Source organism: Rattus norvegicus, chromosome 10, assembly GCF_021556685.1.
Source record: "Rattus norvegicus strain SHRSP/BbbUtx chromosome 10, alternate assembly SHRSP_T2T, whole genome shotgun sequence".
NCBI classification, from domain to species: domain Eukaryota; kingdom Metazoa; phylum Chordata; class Mammalia; order Rodentia; family Muridae; genus Rattus; species Rattus norvegicus.
Window position 1 is genome coordinate 36,299,566 of NC_141543.1, and position 26,348 is coordinate 36,325,913.

Consider the following 26,348-nt stretch of genomic DNA (forward strand, 5'->3'; position numbering starts at 1 on the left):
GTTTTCTGCAATACTCAAGGTTTTCTTTTGTTGAAAATTTTTGAAACCTCATTAGCATCAGAATTAGGTTTTGTCAGAGGACACTGCTTCAGGGGCTTGTAGAGACAGAAGGATCCTCCCATGTAAGTGACCGTTGCCTCGGTAGTTTATAATTATTTTCTGTACTAGATATCAAGGAACGTGAGGTTGAAGTTCAGACTGTATTTCGGTCTAACAGAAAGGGGAGGGCACACTCCTCACCACGACCGTCTAGTAATGTTGGAATTTGTGTTTAACTGTGTACCAAAGCTCTTCCAGCTCATTCCATTCAGTCATTTGGTGCTTTATATTTCCACAGTCGTTGCTGCTCCTAGCTTACCTCATAAGAAATGGATCGGAGCGAGTTGTTACAAGCGCCAGAGAACACATTTATGATTTGCGATCCCTGGAAAATTACCACTTTGTAGGTGAGCAATAGAAAACCCTCATAAGCAAATTAAAACAGTAGTTGGAGTTGTCAGTCACCTGAACCAGCTTGGAAGCTTCTCTGCTCTAATTAGCATGTGACTCTCGCTGGTTGTGTGACGAGTGCAGAATCCAAGGCGTGGGGCCCTAGAGTATTAATTAGTGAAGACAGGAGCTTGCAGAAAGGACTGGCTAATAACAACAGAACCAACCCAACATGAGTGTTGGGGTTTATATTAAAATATGCACCAGAGACTGGTCCCCTGTGGTGTCCATAAAGGAACAGCTTTAATCATGTGGGAAGAGAAGGTTAGAACGCCAAAACACACACATGTGTTTGAAGCCAGGCCCCCTCCCAGCAGAGAGTTTGTACTGTGCGAGGCCAGAATGTGTTCTGAATGTGAAGGCAGCACGGGGCGGGGAGCGGTTCCTTTGGAGCCTGCCCGCCTTGTGACGACTGTAAAATGTCAGGGTTTAGTTGCACTAGGTCCTAGTGATATCTCGGGGAAACAAGATACTTAGGGTGCTTTTGGGCCATCAGAGTGTTAAAAGTGAGTGGTCATTTCTTAAATGATAGAAAACACTTCGAGCTGTATGCATTCCACACATCATCATAGGTAATCCTTTTAGTAGATCATGGATTGATCTTGACTAGTTCTGTTGTCTAGGGTCATTAAGTCAAATTAGAATTTAATGCCATAATCTGCCTCCTTAAAAAGTTTAAAATTTGACATTATTTATGTAAGCATTTTTGTTTCTACTCTTGTGAGAGTTTGATGCACACTAAGAGTTCTTACAATTCGCTTTCTCCTTTACTGTCCTCAAGATGAGCATGGCAAGGATCAAGGTATAAACATCCGACAGAAAGTGAAGGAGCTGGTTGAGTTTGCACAGGATGATGACAGACTTCGAGAGGAGAGGAAGAAAGCAAAGAAGAACAAAGACAAGTATGTCGGGGTCTCCTCAGACAGCGTTGGCGGATTCCGATACAGTGAGTATCAGGGCTAAGCCACTGCCACATGGCCCTCACTTACTCAGCCTCAGCTGTATTCTTGTAAGAGTCAGTGAAATACTAAAAACCAAAATGCTGGGGGTTTTTCTAGTAATACACAGAATTCTAAAATATATATGGTATCATTTTGACTCCTGTTTTCCCAGATCTTCTAAATCTTTCTGATTTTATTATGAATCCAAAATATAGGGTGTTAGCAGATACTGGCTAGTTAGATAATCAGAGAGTAAAAAGGGTGCACACCCTCCTTAGGATTAGAGTTCTTACAGAAGCAAATTCTTAACAGTTCCAGACAGCCAGTTTGGCTTTCTAATTCAAAGCCAGTTTAGCTGTGGTTCCAAATAGGTAAGTTTCCTGTAAGTCCATGAAACCTCACTTCCCTTCCCTTAATTTAAGCAATGTATAATCCAGTCAGAAAAATGACTGACTGTGTTGCCAGATCTTCTTGTGTGTCTGTTGTTTCTTTGCTGTTACGAAGGAGTGAAAATTACAGTGAAGAGCAGTTTGAAGCCAGATGTGGTAGTGCACACCTGCAATCCTAGCACTTTGGAGGTTGGAGCAAGATAGTAAGTTGGAGACTAGTTCTGGCTGCACAGATAGACCCAGATTCTCTCTCTCCCTTCACCACACCTCTCCCTCCCAGAAGGTAGCTTGAACTTGAATTGTTTCTACTGTTTATTGGGTTGTTTTTTTAAAGATTTATTTATTATGTAAGTACTGTCTTCAGACATATTAGAAGAGGGGATTGGATCACATTACAGATGGTTGTGAGCCACCATGTGGTTGCTGGGAATTGAACTCAGGTCCTCAGGAAGAGCAGTCAGTGCTCTTAACCGCTGAGCCATCTCTCCAGCCCCCCAATGTTTAGTGTTAATTAAATTATAAATTGTACATTAGATGCTTGAAACACAAAGATAAAAATTCTTTTTGGGCCTGTCCCATCCTCTGTGAGCTGTGACAGTACCTAACCTCTGTGTGTGTGTGTGTGTGTGTGTGTGTGTGTGTGTGTGTGTGTGTGTGTGTGTGTGTGTGTGTGTGCGCGCGCGCGCGCGCGCGCGCGCAGCCTTAGTGTACGTCATTGAGGCTCACCTGTTCCAGCACCTGCATCTGCTATGTGTGTGTTTGGAGTCTTTGAGGTTGCACATTTCTCAGTGGATAGAGGTAAAAGAACTTCCCTATTGCCAGGTGTAGTGGAGCACACTAAGATGGGGGAGGTCGAGTTCAAAGCTAGCACAGTTGACGTGTGTAATTCCAAGCCATCGAGAGATCTGTAGTAAGACCTTATCTCAAAAAAAGTCTGTCATCTTGTGGTGGCCTGTAAAATATCTTCATTCTTTTATTCCTTTGCTTGCCTGCTCTCAGAGGAAAAAAATACCTCATTAATTAGTATTAAAAGATGTTTCCAACAGCAAAAAAACAATCTTTCTTATGTCATATATCACATAGAAGCCAGGCTATATACTGGTCAAGAGTGTGTCTTTTCTAGTAAAGCATGAAATTTTGGAGCGGCTTCTCCAGGACAGTGAAAAGGCTTTGGATCACGTGTTCAAGTACTCGTTTTGATCTTTGGCTTTTTCTGTTGCTAAATTGCTGCTTGCATCCTACTCCCTCCCTCTAAGTGCTGCTGTCCCATTCTGTTACCAACACTACATGAAACTGGATCCAGGGAATTCAGAACGTGAGTGAGCTTGCCAACCAGGTCGCTGTGGGTTGGCGCAGCTTCTGAATTAGGATGGGGCTGAACAGCCCATGTTTGTGTTAACAGTCTTTGTTAGTTTTTTGATGCTTTTTTGGACCTTCAGTAGCTTTAACTAATTGGTGTGGGTTTACTTCTGGCATTAGATGATGACCTTTATCCACTCGGTAATTTATTCTTTCTACAGCAATTAGGTTTGAGCCCTGGGCTTCACATTGTTATGATATATAATGCTTCGAGGGGGTACCTGGTGGACCCATGCCAAGGTGTGCCCCTAAGAAATTACTCCATAAAGTAGATCTGGTATAAAGGGGCTTTACTGGGGAAAAGGCGAGGAATGCAGGCCTAGAGAAGGGGTAGAGGCAGACCAGTGGACATGTATACAGACAGACAGATGAGGGCATAGAAGAGGGGGCACAGAGAAGGACAGAAAGAGAACACCGGAAGAGAGAATGAGTTGTAGGGAGTCCATGCACCCCACATCTGCTGCAGCTGACATAAGCCGTTGCTGTGTCCCTGGGATGAGCCTAGTGTAATGGCTGTAAGCTAACACGTGTGACCTGGGCCTTTTCTTTGAACTGTCTTCCTAGCTCCAGATTCTAGCAGGTATTCAGCAATGTATGTTTAAGAACTTAACCTAAGGGTACCTGTGCCATCATTCACTGTGAACAAGGGCTTTAGCTGCCCTTCTTTGTCATTTCCCAACCTGTCCCATTCTCATTATTTCTGTTTCTCAAACCTTATGTGAGTTCCCTCCATCCCAGTTTGGCTTTTTAAGTTCAGTTTGGAGATGGAGATAGGCAATTTCTGTTTGTGTCCATAATTCATCTCCACTGAGCCTCAGACAAGCACCAGCACAGATCATGGTGTTTGGGTTTTACATCGCTGCAGTCTTTTCTTTTCTTTTCTTTTTTTTTTTTTTTTTTATTAACTTGAGTATTTCTTATATACATTTCGAGTGTTATTCCCTTTCCCGGTTTCCGGGCAAACATCCCCCTCCCCCCTCCCCTTCCTTATGGGTGTTCCCCTCCCAACCCTCCCCCCATTGCCGCCCTCCCCCCATAGACTAGTTCACTGGAGGTTCAGTCTTAGCAGGACCCAGGGCTTCCCCTTCCACTGGTGCTCTTACTAGGATATTCATTGCTACCTATGGGGTCAGAGTCCAGGGTCAGTCCATGTATAGTCTTTAGGTAGTGGCTTAGTCCCTGGAAGCTCTGGTTGCTTGGCATTGTTGTACTTTTGGGGTCTCGAGCCCCTTCAAGCTCTTCCAGTTCTTTCTCTGATTCCTTCAATAGGGGACCTATTCTCAGTTCAGTGGTTTGCTGCTGGCATTCGCCTCTATATTTGCTGTATTCTGGCTGTGTCTCTCAGGAGCGATCTACATCCGGGCTGCAGTCTTTTCTTTACTCCAGACTCACACAGAGGTTCTCTGATGCACCAGCACCAAGTCGGAGCTGCTCAGAGCATTTATAGTTCTAAAGTGTGAAGATTTGGAGAATTAGAATTTTTTTTAATAAAATTACAGGATTCTTCCCATGCCTCACTCCATTCATTTGCATTCTTGGTACTAAAGGATGTGGTCCTTTCAGCTAACTGGGTCATGGGGCTCAGACCAGAGTTCTTTTAGGGAAACAGTGCTTAAGTGGTTAGTTAGTCAGTCAATTTCCTTCCCTCCTCCTCCTTTGGGTCCATGCGTCTGTCTGCCCTTCCTTCCTCTTTCACCTGTTACTGAGATGGTGATCTCATTGTGTTGTGCTGCACTGCATAGCTTTGGACTCTTGCTCTCAAATGATCACTGAGCTTCGCTCTGGTGTAGTTTACCGTCATGTCTTGCTAGCTTGCTCTGTGTGTGTGCTCACTCCTTCAGCCTTATTCCCCTCCCCTTCTCCCTTCTCTCTGCACCCCCAAACTCGCTTTCTTGCCTTTCTCTGTTGTTTGTTTGTTGGACGCACATCCACTTGTGCAGAGCCTGGGCTGCCCTAGAACTTGCACTCTCTGCCTCCATCTCCTGAACACAGGGGTTATAGGCATGGACCACAGCACATAGCCTTACTTTCTGTTTAAGATATTGTCATTGGCTTATATTTGTCTAAAAATGAAGAACCATTAAGATAAGAATAAAATAGTCATTGAACTCATTGGATGACTTTAGAAAACTGGAAAGATGTTCATTTGTCTTGTGTTTATAGAATGGCTTCTGTATCTACTCCTGTAGCAGTGTTCAAGGGCTTCAGATCTGTCCTGTCCATCAAGGCTGTGAAGTTACCTGAAGACAGGCTTTTGATTGGCATGGGCTGCACCATGTTGTGTTTGTGTGGCACTGTGGGAGATTCGTTTTCCCTTAAAAATAATTTTCTTAGGAGAAGGAAGGACACTGGAACCTTCCAGATTTAATATCCTCAGTTGTTTTTCTTCGTTGTTTACACAGATGAACGGTATGACCCTGAGCCCAAGTCCAAATGGGACGAAGAGTGGGATAAGAACAAGAGTGCGTTTCCATTCAGTGACAAGCTAGGGGAGCTGAGCGACAAGATCGGGAGCACAATCGACGACACCATCAGCAAGTTCCGGAGGAAAGACCGGGAGGACTCTCCGGAAAGGTGCAGGTACGCTGCCTCTCCACCGCCTCTCCACCACTTCTCCACCACCTCTCCACCGCCTCTCCACCGCCTCTCCACCACTTGCTTAAGGGCTTTGCTTTACGCAGCCGTTTGGTTTGGTTTGGTTTGGTTTAATTTTGATGTATTGCTGTTATCTAAAGCTTAGCCTTTTTTAAAAACACACTTTGTTAGAGAAATCTATATGACACAGAAAATTTGATCATAAAGTACAGAAGGCACTACATACCCTTTCTCTTTCTCATGGTTTCAAGATAATTGTGTTACATTTCTTTTTTCTTTTTTTTTCTTTTTCTTCTTCTTCTGCTTTTTCTTCTTTTTTCTTTTTTTCGGAGCTGGGGACCGAACCCAGGGCCTTGCGCTTGCTAGGCAAGCGCTCTACCACTGAGCTAAATCCCCAACCCCTGTGTTACATTTCTTAACTGAAAAACTAGTATTGATAAGCTGTAGTTACAGTGTACAGTTTAGGCTGGAGGTTACCATGTTGAACATGCAGTATTCTCCAGTAACAAATGTCGCCTCCCTGAAAATGCCCTCTATAAAAAGAAAAGTGGAGCCATTTATAAAGTTGCCAGTCACCTAGTTTTATGATACTAGGTCAGCCCTAAGTGCTAGTAATATTGACTCTTCCGAGCGGTCTGCACCTCCTGTCTGTCCCTAACCGTTCTTGTCCTCTACATTTTTCTTCAGGCATCTCAGTCTTGGCCTCGAGATTTTTACCCTCTCTAAAATTTATAATTGTCATCTTACATTTGGACATCAGACGGTTCCATGGTCTAAAATAAGGTGTGGGGGAAGGGGATAATGAAGCCTACGTTGGAGAGAAGGTTAAAGGCTAAAATTTAACTACCTGAGACTTAGTATTGCCGTCCTGTGCTCACGTGACCAGAGCAATCCTGCGCAGGGGTGCACCTGGAGTAGTGGTAGGCACCTGGAGTCGCACAGGCCTGTGTTTATAAGCTTCATCTTCTGATGTAGGACAGTTATAATAAGCTGACATCAAACAATAGAAGTAAAACCTGAGGCCCACTCAGTCTGCATGGACCTGTGGAAAATGAGTTTGTTGTTTGTTTGGGGTTTTTTGTGGTGCTGGTGCTGGTGCTGGTGCTGGTGCTGGTTTTTGTTTTTGTTTTTGTTTTTTTTTAACTAATTAGCATCTTTTTCCTACCCATACATTTATAATAGTTCAGATTACAGTTCATGGGAATGAAGTTCAAATAAAACTATAGCCAGATTTTAAAAAGGTTTCAAAATACCTGTGTTCAGTGTATTCAGTGTGGTTCCAGAGCCATTAAATCTCTAGAATGCCCTTTTTAAGACTTGTAAGGGCATAATCTTTGAAGGAACAGTAGTATCAGTAATAGGAACGTATCTGCTTTCTACCAGAGGCCTGCAGGTGTAACACTGCAGCCTGAGAGAGAGTGTCTAAGTACTCTCCTGTCTTCCCTTATTAATATTCTACACAGGCTCTTGTGTCCTATGTATAAGTTTTTGACCTGACTTGAAGTGGGGGATGAGGTGTAGGGTCTTAGTGATATAGCAGTGTGTGGTCCTACTCTATTTTACCTTCTTCTGATATCCTTAGGGGCTTCTTCTCCTCTTCCTTGAACTCTGCTTGCTTTTTTTTTTTTTTTTTTTTTTTTTTTTTGCCTTCCTTGTTTGCCTGGGTGATGCTGATGATGGCCAGTCTGAGGCAGGATGGGTAAGAGTTCTACCTCTTTGATCCGGAGAATTCAGATTAAAGATCCGGACTATATTCCAAATACCAGTTGGTGATGTGTGCATGTTGCATTTTCAAGTGTTGGTGAGAAAACAGCATGCTGTAGACAGAGTTACATGTGACTCAGGGCTTTGTGTGCAGCCTTCTTGCCAGCCTATAAGCTATGCTTTCTGACCCTTGATGTATCTAAGTCCCAAAGTGACTTGTATTAAGTTGAGATTGCTTTAGATTGGAGTCAGAGTTCATCAGTGATACTCATAGTTTAAGGGGAAAGTCAAGCATTTTACTTTAGGATATTCATAAATTAAACTGCCTATCCTACAACTAGGGAATATAAATAATGGAACATACTTCAGGTTCTTGTCCCTTGCTTGCGCTCTCTCTCTCTCTCTCTCTCTCTCTCTCTCTCTCTCTCTCTCTCTCTCTCTCTCTCACACACACACACACACACACACACACACACACACATTGTCTTTTCTCTCCCACTCGCCTGCTCAATCCCAGACAAAAACTCAGTGACTTAACATTAGAGAATAGACTCCTTTCATTCCCAGCATGTGGAAATCCTGGATTCTTGCTTCCTAGAGGTTCGCTTTTATAGAGCTTTTGATTGGTTGACTTGAAATGTTAACATGAGTAAAATAATTGTTTCAGAAATATTTAAAATATAGTTAAGTTTCTACAGTTGACAGTTATGTAATGCTTGATGTAACAGTAGCAAAGTGCAGCACAATTGTAAAAACCAGTTGCTTCACATTCGGGTTCATTTTCAGGTGACTGTTGACACAGTATATGGTTTTAAGCTGACCGCTGAAATTTCACTGTCGTATTATCTTCTTTCCTCTGCGGCAGTCTCTGATAGCTCAGGCTGGCTTCAAACCATTGTGGAGCCAAGGCTGACCTTAAGCTACAGAACCTTCCTTCCAAGTGTTAAGATTACAAGGGTGCACATCCCCCTGCCTCATCTTTGCCACACTGTGTTATGTTTCTCAGATTAGAGCATGAGAATCTATAACAGAATTCTTAAAATGAGCTGTAGAAGCTGGGCATAGCATCACAGCCTCTAACCCAGCATTTGGGAGGCAGAAACAGGAAGATCAAGGAATTCAAGGTCATCTTTGGCTATATAGTGAGATAGGGACCAACTAAGACTGCATGGCTTCACTTTGTCTTTTAAGAAAATCAGTAATGCGGGGGGCGGGGGGGTGAATGTCTGTTGCCTGAGATGCCCTTCTGACATCGTGCCACTATTTTATCTGCTAGTTAAGTTTACGTCTGGAACAAGCACTGAGGTACTTTAGGCATTTTTTGCATATTAGCTCACCTCGTCGTCGTTGTCATGTCCCCCCCCCCCCCCACCGTGTGTTTTAGATTTAACTAGGGAATTGTGCGCGTCCCTCTCCCTCCCTCCACATGCACACAGTTATTCAGCAGCCTAAATAATACTGCGTCGATCCTGTCAAACAACGTGCAGAGTTTTGGAGTTGGTGCATTTGAAATTCCTTCCCTCAAATCGCTAAGGACTCCTTCTTACAGTATTCCCAAGCCTTATTACATTGTTTCATTTTTAATATCTTTTAGTGACAGCGATGAGGAAAAGAAAGCAAGGAGAGGCAGGTCTCCCAAAGGTGAATTCAAAGATGAAGAGGAGACGGTGACGACGAAGCACATCCACATCACACAGGCCACAGAGACCACCACCACCCGGCACAAGCGCACAGCAAACCCTTCCAAAACCATCGATCTTGGAGCAGCAGCACATTACACAGGGGACAAAGCCAGCCCAGATCAAAACGCTTCAACCCACACGCCTCAGTCATCAGCGAAGGTGTGGACAACACGGGTCTACACAGCATGTTTGCCTTATTCTTGTACACCGTTTTCAGAATTCTTGCCATAGTCAGCTGGGGCCTTTTAATCAGTCATATCAATTATAGATCATCTGGCAGGCCCTGCTCAGTCACTAATAACGAGATCTCTTTAAGACACCTGTCACAGTGCTGAGTGACTGTCTCTGTACTTTGCTGAGATGTAGAAATGGCACTGCCATGCACATGGGGAGGTTGTGAATCCTAGGTAGCCTGTCTGCCCCTATCTCATACCAGCAGCACGGCTAATCTGGACAACAGTCACGAGGGAAAGCATGGGAGCCCTTTTTTTTTTTTTTCTTTTTTTTTTTTTTCTTTTCTTTTTTTTTCGGAGCTGGGGACCGAACCCAGGGCCTTGTGCTTGCTAGGCAAGCGCTCTACCACTGAGCTAAATCCCCAACCCCATGGGAGCCCTTGAAAGGCTGAAGAAATGGTAGAGAGCAGGGAGGCACTGAAACGGGCTTGCTGTGAAGCACATTGTTTTCCAGATTGAGGGGAGGACAATGAGAAGTGAGGTAGAAGAAAATTCAGATGTTGGAACTTGGTTTGGTCATGCTTGCCTGTAGTTTCAGCACTTAGGAAGCTAAGGCAGTAGGATTCGGTTCAAGACCACCTAGGGCAAGACCATGTTTTGCGAGGGGTTGGGAAAGGGTGCCTTGCTTCACTGGACCACACGAGACAGCTCACAACACCTGCGATGTACATACCTCCACTTGTAGAGATCTGGTGCCACCTTTGTGTGCAGACATGCACACATATGTGTTCCCTTAATACAGTGTTTTAAGACTATTTTTTAAAAAGCACATTTGGGGAAAAAAGACATATCCATTAGGATTTCACGGTGCTTGTTATGTGAAGAGTGATTTGATGATTGCTCCTCCTCCATAAGGATTCAAGGCCAGTTACTTCTTTTAGAAATCTCAATCTAGCCTTGTTGAGATGATTACTGTATCTCTGTCAGTTCTGGAGGTCTTTGTAACCTTGCTCGTTGTTTCCGCTGTTTCAGCCATCCGTGCCGAGCAGCAAGTCATCAGGGGACCTCGTTGACCTGTTTGATGGCAGTGGCCAGACAACAGGTAAGCTTGACAGTGGCTGCTTCTTTCCAGAAACTATGGTTCTGTTTTCTTGCTTTTTTGTTCTTTTGGGTTTCTTTTTAGTGCTATATGAAAAATGTAATTAAAAGAAGAAAATTCTAGTTGGGTATAGTAGTGCACACCTTTAATCCTAGCACTTGGGAAGCAGAGGCAGGTGGATCTCTTGAGAGTTCAAGGCTAGCTTGGTCTACATAGTGGGTACCAAGACAGCCAGGGCTATGAGGGGAGATAAACAATTAACCAGGTATAGTTATGCAGTCATGCAGTCCTGTAATCATTGAGAAAGGTCACGGATTTAAGGCCAGCTTGTACAAAGAGACATTGTCTCAAAATAAAACCTAAAAAGAGTTTGGGGATATAGTTTATTAGTAGAGCATTTGCCAAGCATTTGTGTGACTCTGGATTCTTCAGTCCTACAGAAATACTTCCTGGGTTTGCTAATGTGACATTAACGAGCGTTCTCTGCTATTTGGAGAGAGTTAGTTGACTGCCTAACAGAGAGAAGGTGATAATTTGATAGCCCCCCCCCCCCCGATTTCTTTGATGCCCATAAGTGAGTCTGAGGGGTTACCTTGGCTTTCTTGGTCTTGCATGCATATACCATTTCTCAAAGCTTTGAAAGGATTTCACCCAGTTTTAAACATTCTGACATTTGGGCCCTGGGAGGAAAACTATTGGTTGTAGTCAGCAAGTATCAGTGAATGGTAAACCTGACCTCAGATTACCGTGGCAGGTCTCAGCTTACAGGGCTTCCTCTCCATACTGCCCATTCCTTCAGAGTCTAATATGCTTATGACGTCTTTCACAAAGATTTTGGAGACTTTGTTTGCATGTTTAAGCTGTTAAGATACGTTTTGTAGATGTGAAAATTTACATTAATATTCACTTTTAAATTTTTCTTTTATAAAAATGTGTTACTCTGCATGTTTTCCTGACATGCCCTAAAGCATCCTTATGATTGTCAAAGCAGATCTGTTCATTACTTCTTTTTCGAGTGTGCTGACCCAGACACTAGTCGGATGCTTAAAATGGAATTCTTAGGGCTTGGAAAAGTCAAATAAAGGAAGTAGTGGGTAGTCAAAGGGCAGTAGTTATAAGCATGCTGGGTGCTGTGGAGGGAAGGGCATTGTGTGAATATGTGTGTAGCTCCTCACCAACCAAGTGCATCATAAGAGGGCTGTGCCCCTGCTGGAGTGCACAAACCTGTGGCTACAGTTCTTAGCAAGCAAGAGTCGAGAGGATCTCCTGGCCTGAGGCGTTCCAGAGCAACCTGGCACCATACCCAGATCTGTCGGAAGAGAGAGTGAGAAAGGGTTTCTTCCTGGTGGTCTCAACATGTGCTAGATTTTGAGTAACTCCTAATAACTTGTTTGCAAGTAAATTGATACCGGAGGATTGCACTTGATGATTGGTCTCAATAAACTACTGTACCCCCAATAGAAATGGCTCAAGATAAGAGCTTTTTAAAGATAGTTTTTCTGAGGCTGTTTAAAGTTGATTATAATCAAAATGTAGATCAGCAGGATATGGGTTGAACTAATGTGCAAAGTGCAGCTGTTCTTCAAGTTGTGTGTAAATAATTCTCAAAAGCAAAACTGTTTTTGGACTTGCTTGTTTGCTTTAAGCACAAGTCCGTGATAGAAATTATTTTTCACAGACACCTTAGTGATTATAAAATCACCAGTTCCTTTCTTGTCTTTCTTTCATGCTGTCATGAAGGTACTGGCCTAGGAATAAACTTTGGAAGGCATCTGGTTTGACCCAGTTCTGAGATCCTTCTATAAGTGTCCTAAAATTACTTGTGACCTAGAGAGACTGCCATACTCAGAATGACAGAAAGCCACCTGGGTTGTTTAAACAACTGATGTGTATTGTCTTTGTATATTTAAGATTTGAACTATAGTATGAACTGGTAGTTAGCATACAACCATGTAATGTAGACATAGTGTCAGAGAGTGTCAGTTATTTTGAACTTCCTGGCATGAAATATTGAAAGGCTCTGTTTATGCATCTGTGGAACAGTGGAAGAACTAAATAACTGGAAAGTCAGCTGTGTGGGCGTGGCCTTCCTCCTTTGTGATCCCAAGATTACTTTGAACAGAAAATTACTTTGGGCAGAAAAAAACCTTTGAATGGTTTTTTTCCTCTGGTGTAAATGGTAGACTGACTTACATACATACAGCAGTTAATAGAGTAACTGAGGCAGAATCTAAATGAAATCCGGAAGGTTTCTTGCCCTTAAAATTTAGCTTAATAATATCCCTAAAGCAACTGTACATAGCTTGACATCAGAATTACTTTTTAATAACTTCGTTTGAAATATATATATTTAACTGTAGATCTTAAATGAAGTTCTGCTACAGAAGGAAGTTAGATTTAAATATTAGCACTTGCACATGTGAGTGTGAAAGGATCTGCCAGATGTGTGTGTGTGTGTGTGTGTGTGTGTGTCTGTCTGTCTGTCTGTCTGTCTTTACATCTTGGTTGCTAGCACTTTAAAGAATATCTGCTAAGATCTGAAGACTATCTGACCAAATTCACAACTGCATATGTGAAAGCCAGGCTGCATATCATCTTGTTCTTGAGATTGTTTTGGTAAATGCTCCATCGTAATCTCCTTTACAGTCTCCTAAGGCAATGCTTTAGCGCCTCCTACATAAACAGCTCATGTCTACTGGAACATTTTCCTAAGTCAGTGCTGGAAAATAGGTATTAAAATTAGAAACTAAGCCAACCAAAAATAGAATGCTAAAAACCATTCCATTTCTCTTTTAGTGAGTCAACCTTGTAGGTTTTGTCCCTTTGTGAATAAGGAATTTAGGTCTTAACTTACTGTCCTATAAGCTGTATGTCTCTTGAGTAAGAGTGGGGAGAAACATGTCAGCAGTACAACGAGAAAAACTGTGTTAATAGGGCTTAGTACAAAACAGGGTTTCTCTGTGTAGCCCTGGCTGTCCTGGAACTCATTCTGTATACCAGACTGGCCTCGAACTCTGAGATCTTCTTGTCTCTGCCTCATCAGTGCTCAGATAAAAGGCCTGCACTGCCCTCCCATGTGCCAAGATTAAAAACAGTTTTTGTTTTTGTTTTTTTTTTTTTTTTCCGGAGCTGGGGACCGAACCCAGGGCCTTGCGCTTCCTAGGCAAGCGCTCTACCACTGAGCTAAATCCCCAACCCCTAAAAACAGTTTTTTAAGGGCTGAAATTTATTCATTATCCTTTGAACCTAGCTGCATTTTAATGTGGATTGGAAGCACTGTGGGGCAGCCTTAGTGCATCATCTTTCATTCGAGTGGAAGTTGTCTTTAAGCTGTGTTTACTGGAAGTTGTTAGTGGCTTTTTTCACTGATGATAATGGTGATGATGATGATGACAATGACAACGATGATAACTTTTTAAATGTGGAAAACAATTGATTTGCCCCAAATTAAATATACAACGGTAACTTAAAATTTTTAGCGAATATTATTTGTAATTTTTTTTTCTTTTTTTCGGAGCTGGGGACCGAACCCAGGGCCTTGTGCTTGCTAGGCAAGCGCTCTACCACTGAGCTAAATCCCCAATCCCCTTGTAAAATGTTTTTAAGATGAGACTTTGCCTTGTAGCCCAGGCGGCCGCACGTCTGCTCCTGCTACATTGGCCTCCTAGCTGCTCAGGGGACCTTTGCACACTGCCTCCCAGGTAGACTTCAGCACTTGTTGTGTGCAAAGCTTTTGGCCTCTGGTTGATGGCAGCTCGTCTTCTGACCTTCCCTTCTGCTTGTCTCCAGCAGCACTTGCTGTGAGTCACACACTGTAGTCATTTAACCAAGTGATCTCTGTTTTCTGTACTTCAGGTCTTTTAGCTTGAGGTTTTCCTAAATTCTTTTGTGTTCCAAATAGAAGTAGCCCTGCCTTCCGGTCTTTGGGAGGAAAGAACCTCATTACCTTTGGAGTACTGTGTTTGAACGCGTATTTTATAGGCCAGTTCTGACTTTGAGGTTGGTGCTCTGGGTTCCTTTTGTTCTCTAGTGGAGACATTTGTTCTTGCTGATTGTTTAAAAACTAGTCACTTACTTTCTATATGTTAGGACTCCTCAGGTTTTATTGCACTGGATTAAACTTAGTGTGCGGTTTTTCATTTGTATTTCAAGCACTGGAAAATTCACAGTCCCAGCTGGTTAGGAGATAAATAACCTCCTTGCTGGGGAGAGGCAGATGGGTTTGGTTTGTTTGTAATGACAGCAGTCGTGTGGGAATCTGCACGAATGGCAGCAGTGGCCTTCCCCGTGCAGCACACTTTGATGGGCTTCTCTGTACCTCCTTAGAGGTGATGTGGGAAGAGCGGAGAATAGGCACTGGCATTGAGTTAGTGCATCATTGTGCCTGTCCCTCCTAGGAGAAACTTGCCCGATTAGAAATGGGTTTTTAATTTCTGAGAGGCTTCTGACAGCTAAAGGTGGTTTTGTGGTGCTTCAGAAAATGTCTGCGCCAGAGAACATGCATACCCAGTCTCGCTGCTCCTTCCTGAAGTCATGCAGAAACCAAGCTGCATGTGCCTGTGAACGTGTGATGTGTACAGTCGATATGTGGGTGGGAGAAGGGGAAGATTGAAGTACCACAGTCAGGAAAAGCTTCTTAAAATCTGTTCCTCACTGCTTTATCTTCAGCATGGACTCTTCTTTGTAACTTGGACTAGTTCAAATTTGAAGGTCTGTACTTGGCTTAGCATGAAATTTCCTCCCTGTTGTTTATTCACTGCTTAGATGAAGCAAATTAATATAATCTGTTTTTAGATCCTTTCCTGTTAATAGGAATTAGTATTCTATTTGCAGTATACATTATCAAAATGTTTGAGGTAAGGAACAGAAGACAATCATAGATTAAGCGCCAGCTCTCTGCGGCATTCATTTCCCTGTTTTTATTAACGTGTGCTTGTCTGGGATATGCACGTTCAGCTCGCTGCTCTTTGTGCTCCTAGCATTTTATCATGTTCCGTGTGCCTGTAAGAAAGCAAAAAACAAATGGCTTTGACACTGTGCTTTGGATGAATTGTGAAGTAGCCTCATGAGCTCTTGGGTCAGTAGTGGCAGAGCCCGTGGTTGGCACTGGCTGGCTGCTGGGAGGACGTGTCAGTAAGTGTGGTGATGGAGAATGGGGACAGAAGAAAGTATTAGTTGTGTCTGCTGATAGTTGACTACATAAGTGCACATTAAAAAGAAAAAGCAACAGACGCGTATGGAAAACTGATTCTTCCTTTATTGAGCTGGCCATCTAAGAAGGGGTGGGGGGTTACACTTTAATTAACCCAGCTGAGTGGAGCAGATGGGGTAGAATGTCTCGCAGTGATAAAACAATTCAGAAATGGCACCAGATGTTGGAGGCTGTCCCTGGTGGTGTTTGAGTGCTGCCCAGATGTTGCAGTCCCACCTGGCAAGTTCTAAGCACTGCAGGCTAAGCAGCTGTGATGTAACCTGTGCAGCGTTCGTAGAACACTAAAGCACTCTGTTGAGCTGCTGCTCCAGACTTCTCAGGTTCTGGCCTCTCAGGTCTTTGGCTTTAAGGACAGAAAACAAAGCCAGCAGCTTAAAGTTTTAGATCTGTGATTTGTTAATCACTTATGTAAAAGAAAGTAATACTAACACTTAAAACACACTGTAATACACACTGTTGATAAAAGTAAATCTCTCACTGTACTGTTTATAAATACAGACTGTGCATAGGAGATTGACCTAGTGGCTGTGATTTTGCCATTTTACAAAGAGCTATTCAGTAGTAGTAAAAAGGGCTGACAGGGTGGCTCACATTACACAACATGATGACCTGAGTTTTTCCTTGGGTTGAGACCTGTGACTTCTGCATGTATATTATGTCATAGCATGTGTACAAGAGCCACACACACACTAATAATAATAGTAGTAGTAGTAGTAGTAGTAGTAGTAGTAGTAGTAGTAGTAGTAATATAGCAAAGAGCTGATTTTTTTCTTGGTGTATTAGAGAAAAGTATTTAATCCTTTGTGAGAGAACAAGTGGGAAAGCATCCTCCCAGCGGATAGTCTCACCCGGAGGTCTCTCCCACTCTCTGTGCACAATGATTTTTATGCACACCAACTTTAAGTTTGACATATGGGGGGCAGGAGAGACTGTTCAGTGGTTAAGGACACATACTGCTTTTGCAGAGAACCCAAGTCCAGTTCTTAGTACCCATGTCACAGTATCCTACAACTCCAGTTCCAAGGAGACCCTATACCTTCTACTGATCTTGGGCACCTGCATACATTTGGCATATACTCACACAGCACACACATGCACATAAATAAAAGTAAACATGTTTTTAATTTTGAATTGTACAGCCTCCCCACCCCTTTGTGTCTATGTGACTGTCTGGTTCTTTGTTTTATGTTCATTGTTTTTCTGGTGTTAACTCTGACAGGGAATTTTTTTTCTTTAGAAACCTAACATGCAATGTGAAGCTGCCTTCAGAATGACTATTCTGACTGTATAGAACTTCACTGACACATACAGAGTTTGGGTGGTTCAGCATATGATTTCATTCATATATAAATGTCAGATACGTAATCTATATGTATGTACACATATGTGATAATATATGTAATATATAATGTGTATGTAAAATAAAGTTTTAAAAGACCGGAAGAGGAAATGTCAAAAGGCCTGAGAATCCAAGAAGGATGGCAGAGAGAGCAATGAGAGAGTAGGTCATTCTCTCTGTGTGTGTGGTAGGCCTCTCCTGTTGCTTACTTTTGTGTGTTGCTTAAAAAGGGTTCCTGTTTAAAGTTGCTGTAATTCTTCCACGACTCCGGCGTTTCAAACACCCCCTTCTTGCCTTCTAGGAGGAGCAACTGACTTATTCGGGGGATTTGCCGACTTTGGCTCTGCTGCTGCATCGGGCAGTTTCCCTTCCCAAGGTATGAGGTGCTTTGTGAAAAGTTATCAGAAAAGTTATAGCCAGAGCCACTAATCAGCTTTATTAATCCTTATAGGATTTATCATTTCATAATTCCCAATCAATTTATCCACAAGATATTTATTGGGCCAGGGTCTTAGGTATCCCAGATGAATTAACTTAGTTGTATACTAAACTATGCCACAAAAACTACCTGTATTCATAATATTCTTGTTTAGTCTTGCTAGGGTGAGTGTAAGGACACAGGATCTTACTTTAGAGCAAAAATGTAGTAACCGTATCTTGTTTACCATAGTTGACCTGATTTTCCAGGAATGCAAAATGGCAGCTGTCTCAAAACTAAGGGTGAACACCGCCTGCCGTGGCTCCTCCTCTAGTTGGTTTGTCTATAGGGGTAGGTGAGGTGCAGACTAAGGTCCTTATGTCTTTCCCCGAAGGTGGCGAGAGAGTGGTCATGTTTTTTCATAGACTCTGGGTTGTCTACAGTGTGAGAGACCGCTATAAAAACAGCTACAGGAGTCAGAAGCATGAGGCAGGGGCTCGGGCAAATGTTATGTAATTCAGTTCACATACACCATTGCTGATAAAATAACCTGGATTGAGTTTACCTGGTGGGGAGTTAGAGAGACAAGTGCGTAGCTTTGAGTATGGTTTGTATTATTTTGACAATCTCCCTCTATAAAATCCCAAAACTAGAGTTGTTACGTAATTAAACTGCTTCATTCTGGGACTGCAGCACCATCCTAAGGCTGGTGCCTTACTGTGGGCACATCAAAGTGGCAGGTAGACATGGCCTAGCCACACAGGCTTCCTGGTAATCCTGGGTGCCTTTATGTATATGAAGTTGTCTAGTATGCAAATAACTTGAATATATTAGTGCAGCCTTCGCATACATCTCTATCTGTGTATGTGTGATTAATGCAGTCTCATCACCACCGCACAGGTGCTGAACCCACAGCAATGATTAATCATTTCTGAACAGTGCTGGCCCCACTAGGAAGCTCGTCCTTGCATGATCAATCATCCCAGGACTGAGTTTTCAGATGGGGCAGCATGCTTTGCCCTGGTTCCACCCTCACTCTGCTTAATGGATCCTACAAATGGCAAATCAGGGAGAGTGTATGTTCACTCAGCAGCCTTACAGAGAATGGGCTTAAAACACTGAATGTCAAGAACTAATTTAGAATGGTCACTGCAGTGACTTGTAAAGAGTAATAGGTTCCAGTAAGACCCTGAGTAAAGAGTAATAGCCCACTCCTACATGTCCTGTGGACAGAGTTTGGGGTTTCTCTCCCGAGGATGATAGTGTGCTGTATGCAGCTTTTCCAGAGGCCAGACACAACATTCTGTATTGTGAACTCACTTGGACTGTCCAGGTTAATCCAGCATAATAATATCAAACCTCAGATGATGACACGTATGCTATTATCTATCTTTCCAGTGTAGATTGAAGAGTTGGGCCCAGAGGAGCTTAGCTGGCTAGCTCAGGCTTGACTTTTTTTTTTTTTTTTTAAGATTTATTCATTTATTATATATAAGTACACTGTCGCTGTCTTCAAACACACCAGAAGAGGGCATCAGATCTCATTACAAATGGTTGTGAGCCACCATGTGGTTGCTGGGAATTGAACTCATGACCTCTGGAAGAGCAGTCAGTGCTCTTAACCGCTGAGCCATCTCTCCAGGCCCAGGCTTGACTTCTTAATAGTTTGTCTCTGGAATGCATAGCTCAGGTTGCCGTCCTGAAGTGTGAGCTTTCCATTACCGTGCGAGGGTGATAGAGAAGACTGCCTTGGAGGAAGCATGTTTGGCTCACAGTTTCAGAGGCTCCATGGCCAGCAGGTTCCTGCTTGTGGGCCTGGGGTAGAAAGGCTACTGTCCTTAGAATGGAAACAGAGAGGCTACCAGGAAGGGCCAAATGTGCCCTTCAAAGGCACACTCTTCCTCCGGGCTGGCCCCACCTCCTAATGGCCTACCCTGTCTGAACTCATCTAGACTGGCCTACTGACAGACTTAGCACAACTGTCACCCAGGTGTTCCTCTGTGTTGCAGACTGCTCACCAAGCCTTTAATACCTGCCCCTTCAGCTTGCATTTCAAATTCAAATTAGTAAGAGTTCCCCTTGGTTTTTATTGAAATACACTGAGCAGTCAGCATACTGAAGATTGATCTTAGTAGTAGCCCATGTATAGTCAGTGAGAACAAGAACAGAGAGAGACCTCCTAACAAGTGTATTAAATGCTCACACTTCATTTTATTAACTTCTTATTCTCCGTGGTTTGTTTTGTTCTTATTAAATTATAGATCATGAATGTGAGACTTTGCCAATTACGTAGGTATAAATTGCAGGCTGGTTTCTCTTTGAACCTTCTAAATGATGAACAAAGATGGGATTCTAATTGTGGAGTACCTCCCCATTCCCATAAGAAGTTAACCCGTATAGAATTTTCTCCTTTTTCTGAGTTCCATGTGTTTAGTTAATGCAGACTTTGTTGTGTGGTTTCGTGATGCTTTTTGTGTATCATGCACAGGCCTGCCAAGAGGTGGGCTTTACTTTGAGAGTTCTAACTTTTCTTTGCCACCTTGTAATGCTCTTGTAATATTCATGAGGAAGGATCATGTCCAGATGGAGATGGAGCCCGTAGATGTTAACCTGCGTGGACTCCCATCAACTTCAATTAGTTGCAGTTCATGTAGCTTACGTTTGCTCTGGGCACTTCAGAGTGCCTCTCACCCTTGTCCTCTTTCTGTCTCGGTAACAGCAACAAGTGGGAATGGAGACTTTGGTGACTGGAGTGCCTTCAACCAAGCCCCATCAGGCCCTGTTGCTTCTGGTGGTGAGCTCTTCGGCAGTGCCCCACAGCCTGCTGTAGAACTCATCAGTGGTTCACAGCCAGCTTTAGGCCCACCTCCTGCTGCCTCAAACTCTTCAGATCTCTTTGATCTTATGGGCTCATCCCAGGCAACCATGACGTCTTCCCAGAGTATGAATTTCTCTCTAATGAGCACTAACACTGTGGGACTTGGTTTGCCCATGTCAAGATCACAGGTAAGATGTCTGTTTCCCTTGGGAATTGTTACTTACACCTACTAATATGTCTAATATATTGATGGGTTAATGTAAGACAGCAAGAACCCCACTTCCACCGCCATAGTCCAGCGTGGGCTTAAACACCTTAGGTGGTGCAGGGCTGCGCAATAGGAGTGAGAGGCCGTGCCTGTGTTGTAGGTTGCACCTTTCACCCACTGTGTCTTTTGCATGTTCTGAAGGCAGGGCAGTCTTACCTATGCGGGTCACTACCAGTTGGTATTCAGTTATGTTTAAACATTGATTTGGGGGGAAATAGATATGTTGTTTGACTCATGGGAAATAGTCAATAAACTGGTGTGTTTGGATGGTTTTGTATCACTGTGCATCGTTGCTCAAGTATAAAGTCTAGTGATGACTGATACCCAGTTCCCAGCTTGTTGGCGCCCTTCATTTTAAAAAAGGAAAAGTCACGAGTTTTTAAATTCACACTTTTAGAGTCAACAGTAGCTTAGACTTGAACATAGTTGGAAAGTATCTGAGTTATACCTGGGATTTGCTAGTTAGGACTGAGTGATAAGTTTCTGATGCTAATTATTCATTTCAATGTATTGATCCTGTCTTTGGGGTTTTGGAAGGTCAAGGAAGAGAAGAAGAGCAGAAAGGTGACTGAGGGCCAGTGACATTCTTTCAGCCACTGTTTTGTCCCTGACCCTTCATCTTGGTAGACTTCTCACTTCTCATCTCCCATTCCTTTTTTTTCTTTCCTTTAAGAATCATCCTTAGTAGCCACATGCACCTCTGCTTCTTCTTCCTGAATGTCTTCCTTGTCAGTCCTCACTGTTTCAAGAGCCATTGACGGTGCCCACTGCAGGCAGTGGTGGTGCACAGAGCCAGGAAGCACTTGTCAGATCCTGGGCCAGACATTGGCAGCTTGATGGCCTGGGCTTTATAGCATGAGCGGCAGACCTGCATGCTGTGTTGTAAGGACAGCGTTTCTCCTGTCCTCTGGCTTCAGTCGTGTTAACCCAGCTAGTGGGGCTCTGCCCTGTCCAGGCTCTGCCCTTCAGCTTGTACTCAGTAACTGCTTTCCTGGGGCGGGGAGCTGTGTTAACATGAAGTTGGTTATTGTCCAGGGCGTTTTTCAGAGAGAGTGGCTTCTACAGGACCGAGCATTGGGTTATGGGATAATGGGACCCAGTGTCCAGAAAGGCCTGTTAAGACCAGGAGTGGATCAGTGAGCGGGATGTAAAGTGGATGAGTAAAAAGAAGCACCTTGGCGTTGAAGTCGTTAGTGTAAGGCATCCATGCTTATCTGATTCTCTGAAGTTGTTGTTGATAACTGAGCAGCTGGCACCTCATTTCTAGAGCGTCCTTTTCTCTTCCAGCCTCTGCAGAATGTTAGTGCAGTGCTGCAGAAGCCTAACCCTCTCTATAATCAGAATGCAGATATGGTCCAGAAGTCGGCCAGCAAAACCCTGCCCTCTACTTGGTCTGACCCCAGTGTCAACATCAGCCTAGACAACTTACTACCTGGTATGCAGCCTTCTAAGCCCCAGCAGCCATCGCTTAACACAATGATTCAACAACAGAGTAAGTCAGTCAAATGCCCCTGTCTGTGTTTCATATATTTTGCCCTGACTACAGGGCTTGTTCAAGCATTAAAATAACAACAGATAAATATACTGGGCACGGGCCAGGGTGTGTGTGAAGATAACCACATTCACCTAAGAGCTTTCTGCTTAGTGTTTACTCGACACCCTTCCCACTGTCATACTTGACTCTGTAATATGCTCCTGGTGTGATATGATTTATGAGTTCAAGGACAGCTGAACTGCATGGAGAGACTGTTAAGTGCCCGGGCAGTGAGATGCAGCTCAGGGGCACAGGTCTTACCAGCGTCCCTCAGCAGTGGACTCTCCACAGTGCTCCAAGGCAGAGAGTAGCTCTCCCAGAATCACTGTACAGCTGTTTCTGCAAACCACGAAGAAGAAACAAACAAAACCATGTGACTCCCGGGATCGAGGACCCGGCCTCCCGGCTGTTCTTTTCTCTCAGAATGCTGTGAGAAAAGCCCACACCACCTTTGAATGGGTGAATGGATGTCTGTCTGTGCTGTTATCTTTCTTGCTCTTCTCACTTAACAGCACAAATATGAGGAATTTGTTCCTGTGTTGAACATTGTCAGAAAAAAAACGATTTTTAGATTATCTCCTCATACCAGTGTATAGCTTCTATTGTTGGTCGTTTTAAATTATTTTCATCTTAAATAGAATTAAATTTGTATACATTCTATACAATTGTTTTCTTCTTACAACACTGAGTCAAAGAATGTAAACTTTTTAAGGCTTTTGGTAGACCCTGACTTCGTACAGCTTGTTGGGTGGGATTCAGCAATGGATTTTGTAGGAATGTTTGGGGTCCTGGGTTCTTACTGTTTCTACATCCCTAGGAGACCAGGCCAACATCCACTGAATATTTGTTGGATGTAACCAGGGCAGATTAATTGACTTACTGGGTATTGACAAGTTAGAGAAACATGTCATGTTTTTCTGCTCTGTAAATCTTTACTGAAGTCATGTCCCCCTTTCTTCCGGTAGATATGCAACAGCCTCTGAATGTGATGACTCAAAGCTTCGGAGCCGTGAACCTCAGTTCTCCATCAAACATGCTTCCTGTCCGGCCACAAACTAACCCTCTGATGGGGGGACCCATGCCTATGAACATGCCCGGTGTAATGACGGGCACCATGGGAATGGCCCCTCTGGGGAACACCGCAGGGATGAGCCAGGGCATAGTGGGCATGAACATGAACATGGGGATGTCGGCCTCGGGGATGGGCTTGACAGGCACCATGGGAATGGGGATGCCCAGCATGGCCATGCCGTCTGGAACTGTGCAGCCCAAGCAAGATGCCTTTGCAAACTTTGCCAACTTTAGTAAATAAAAGGTTGTAACGGAGCGAGTGGAAGAAGCCTCTGTAGCTGCAATAGGTGATGTTGGGCTGGAAGATGCTAAGCAGTTCCCTTTTCTTTCATCAGTTAATTAAATAACCACATAAAGAACCAAAAAGGCTGCTGTTTCAGAAGCGATGCAAGAGCACTTCAGACGAGGCAGTCAGGATCGGTTTCCCCAGTGAAGATACATACGCTCCTAATGGGGCGAGGGGGCACGAGAGCCTCTCTGTCAGAGAGCATGTGTCCCAGCGTAGTCTGTGGGAGGACTGGCATGGATGGGGCTGAGTAAGTGTGCTTCACTCTCTAACTTTATACTTTCTCTCCCTGAGGAACTTGATTTTCTGTCCCTCAGTCGCCTTGTCATGATTGGGTCTGTTCCTTTACTACCACTCTCAAGTCCATGTATGAAATCATTAAAGTTGGGTGATCAGTTTTTTATAAAAATATATATTTTTGTCCAAAAAAAAGGCATACCTATGTGATTATGGCTGAGTCAGAGGTAACTGGATGTGTGTACTTTGCCAGGCTCCAGCAGTGCTGCTACCCACCATCTGAGTCTGCATGGAATCCACCCTCTTCCCGCAGGCAGCGGGCAGTGGCTGTGAGGCTTCCCATTGCCCGTGCAGCCCGGGGAAAGCCTTCCTCAGGGCCGCTCTGCGGTTTCCCTAACAGAGGAGAAGGAAGACCATGTGTTGTTTGTTTGTAGCAGTTGTTCATTGCCCTTTGCAGCGACTGACTTGGCAAAGCTGCTTCCTGTGTGTATCCTTGGAGCCATCATTCAAGTCAGAAACAGTCAAAAGAGAAAAATATTTATTTTTATCTTTTTTGGTGTCTTTTCAAAAAATTGAAAGGTAAAAATACATTAAAACCTTAAGTTAATGTACATGTTAGGACTCAGCAACGTTCACATTTAGATTTTATACCGTATTTGTTTTGTTTGCGTTTTGAGTGTAATACCGCATTAGCAATATGGTTCCAATAGAAGTTCGATATATATTATTAAAGGAGACCTGTAGCAGTCAGAGATTTTATTGATTTAATGACAAATAAAGGAAATTAATTAAATGTTTTTTTTTTCCTGCTGTGATTCTGCATTAAGCTCACATGAAAATCATGATTCTAGAGTTTGGAATGCAAAATTAAATGTTTCAACCTCAAGCTGGGAATATTTTTTAAAATAAATACTATAAGTATCAAATTATTATCTCCCCCACTTTATGTTGAAATTTTTTTTATTGAATTGGTACAAGTTTGTTTCCATTGTATTCATGATGTTCTGTTCTATATAACATTAAAACATTCATTAAAACCAACGTGGCCCTGCCTCTTCTCTCATCCACTAGACACAAGGCCATTGGGGGGAAATAATTATAATTTGGGCAAAGTAATTTTTATAAATAATTTAAAGTTATTTAATGACTTCTCTATTCTCTCCTATCAGGCTCTCCTGTCAGGAATTAAACATGAAGCAGCAGAGACACCGTGCTTGGCTCTGCTCCGCTCCGCTAATGTCCCATCTACAACATTTCTAATTAGGCAGAAATCCATGTACTTCAGCTAAGTGGGAAGGAAAAGTGATTCATTTGCTGAATAAGAGATGAGAGAGGGTGTAATTAGTCGACTGCGGTTTTTAATCTTTCAACAATTCTGTGTGTTTAAATTAGTTTCAAAGAATGGGAGCTTTCAACTGTTGTTACTTCAGAGTGGTCCAGCCAACCTCTGCTGGCAGAGGGGTAGGCTGTCTGCATTTACGATTGAACCCTGTAATCTTTACTTACTCTTAATTGAGAATTATGTCTTCACTTTCTCAAATATATATATAGTCCTTAAAGGAAGTAAATATTTCATACCTGAGCTTGTTTTGCTGCTGTTGTAATAGCTTCACAAACCAAAAAAAACAAAACAAAACAAAAAAAGCAGAATTAAAAATAGCCGTGTGAGTAGGGGCAGTGAGTAGAGGCATTTGCATGATGACCTGAGTTTAGGACCCACACAGTGGATGGAAAGAACCAAATCCCACAAGCTGTCCTCACACCTTCACAGACACCCACATCCATTCATAAGTGTGTACAAAGTGTGTGTGTGTGTGTGTGTGTGTGTGTGTGTGTGTGTGTAATAGATGCCTCAGGCAGTAAGGTGCTTGCCACTGCAGCCTGATGTGAGTCCCATCCCCAGAACTCATTAAAGGTGGACAGTAAGAACTGACTTCACAGTGTTCCTCTCACCAGCACACTTGTGGGTGGCACACGCACACACACACACACACTGTCATGGAGTAAAAAACACTATGTGGTGCTCTTTGCTGTGCTCCATTCAGTTTCCCTTGGTTTAAACCTCCTCCATCCTCCACAGGCACCTGCACACGTGCACATACACAGAGACAGAAGCTCACCCATTAACATGGTCAAACAGCCAAATTGCCTTGGGGGTACTAGTTTGGAGGTAGTCACAAGAAGTGGGCCCTACAGTTAACTTACAGTAGGAAGTGCTGGTTATCACTTTGCTTCTGCCTCAGATACTCATGAAATGGTAGGTTATGTTGGCAGCTTTCCATGCATTCTGGTCTCTCCACTGTCTGGTGATCAGTCATTATGATACAGTTTTACAGCTAAGATAATGGGAAGTGAAGGGAAGTTTGTACTGGGCATGCTAAATGGCTTTCAGAACTAAACTGGCCTTCTCTTTCAGCTTGCCTGGGTGGCAGCGTGGTGATGGAGAAGACCCCTTTCAGCTTGCCTGGGTGGCAGCGTGGTGATGGGAGACCCCTTTTGCTTAGAGCTGAATCTGATGGTCCAGGCCTCCAATACCAGATGGTAGGAGAGTCCAAATTCAAAGCCAGGCTGGCAACTTGGACATTGTCAAACGGCTGGTAGAGGGTTTGAGGCTCTGGGTTCAATCCCTCAGTGCCTGCAACCCCCCACCCCCCTCGCACCAAAAAAAAGTTTGAAAACAGATATATGAGATTTCCAATTTCCGAGCTCAATCAGTATTTAGTGTTTCTGTGCT

At 43.3% G+C, this 26,348-nt stretch overlaps 1 protein-coding gene across 2 annotated transcripts in view; it reads left to right on the forward strand.

Annotated features, from left to right (window-relative positions):
• Positions 1-24,655, forward strand: part of Clint1 (clathrin interactor 1) — a 54,570-nt gene extending 29,915 nt beyond the window's left edge. The window contains exons 4-12 of one of the 2 annotated variants that reach the window (XM_087572862.1): positions 338-446; positions 1,271-1,435; positions 5,581-5,758; positions 9,072-9,318; positions 10,365-10,434; positions 17,284-17,358; positions 20,120-20,406; positions 21,774-21,978; positions 22,986-24,655. In XM_087572862.1, coding sequence (XP_087428988.1) covers positions 338-446; positions 1,271-1,435; positions 5,581-5,758; positions 9,072-9,318; positions 10,365-10,434; positions 17,284-17,358; positions 20,120-20,406; positions 21,774-21,978; positions 22,986-23,332 — 1,683 coding nt within the window. In that variant the 3' untranslated portion in view covers positions 23,333-24,655. The remainder of the gene's footprint in view (positions 1-337; positions 447-1,270; positions 1,436-5,580; positions 5,759-9,071; positions 9,319-10,364; positions 10,435-17,283; positions 17,359-20,119; positions 20,407-21,773; positions 21,979-22,985) is intronic. The other variant, NM_001415157.1, reaches the window with a different exon arrangement.
• The last annotated feature ends 1,693 nt before the right edge of the window (positions 24,656-26,348 follow it).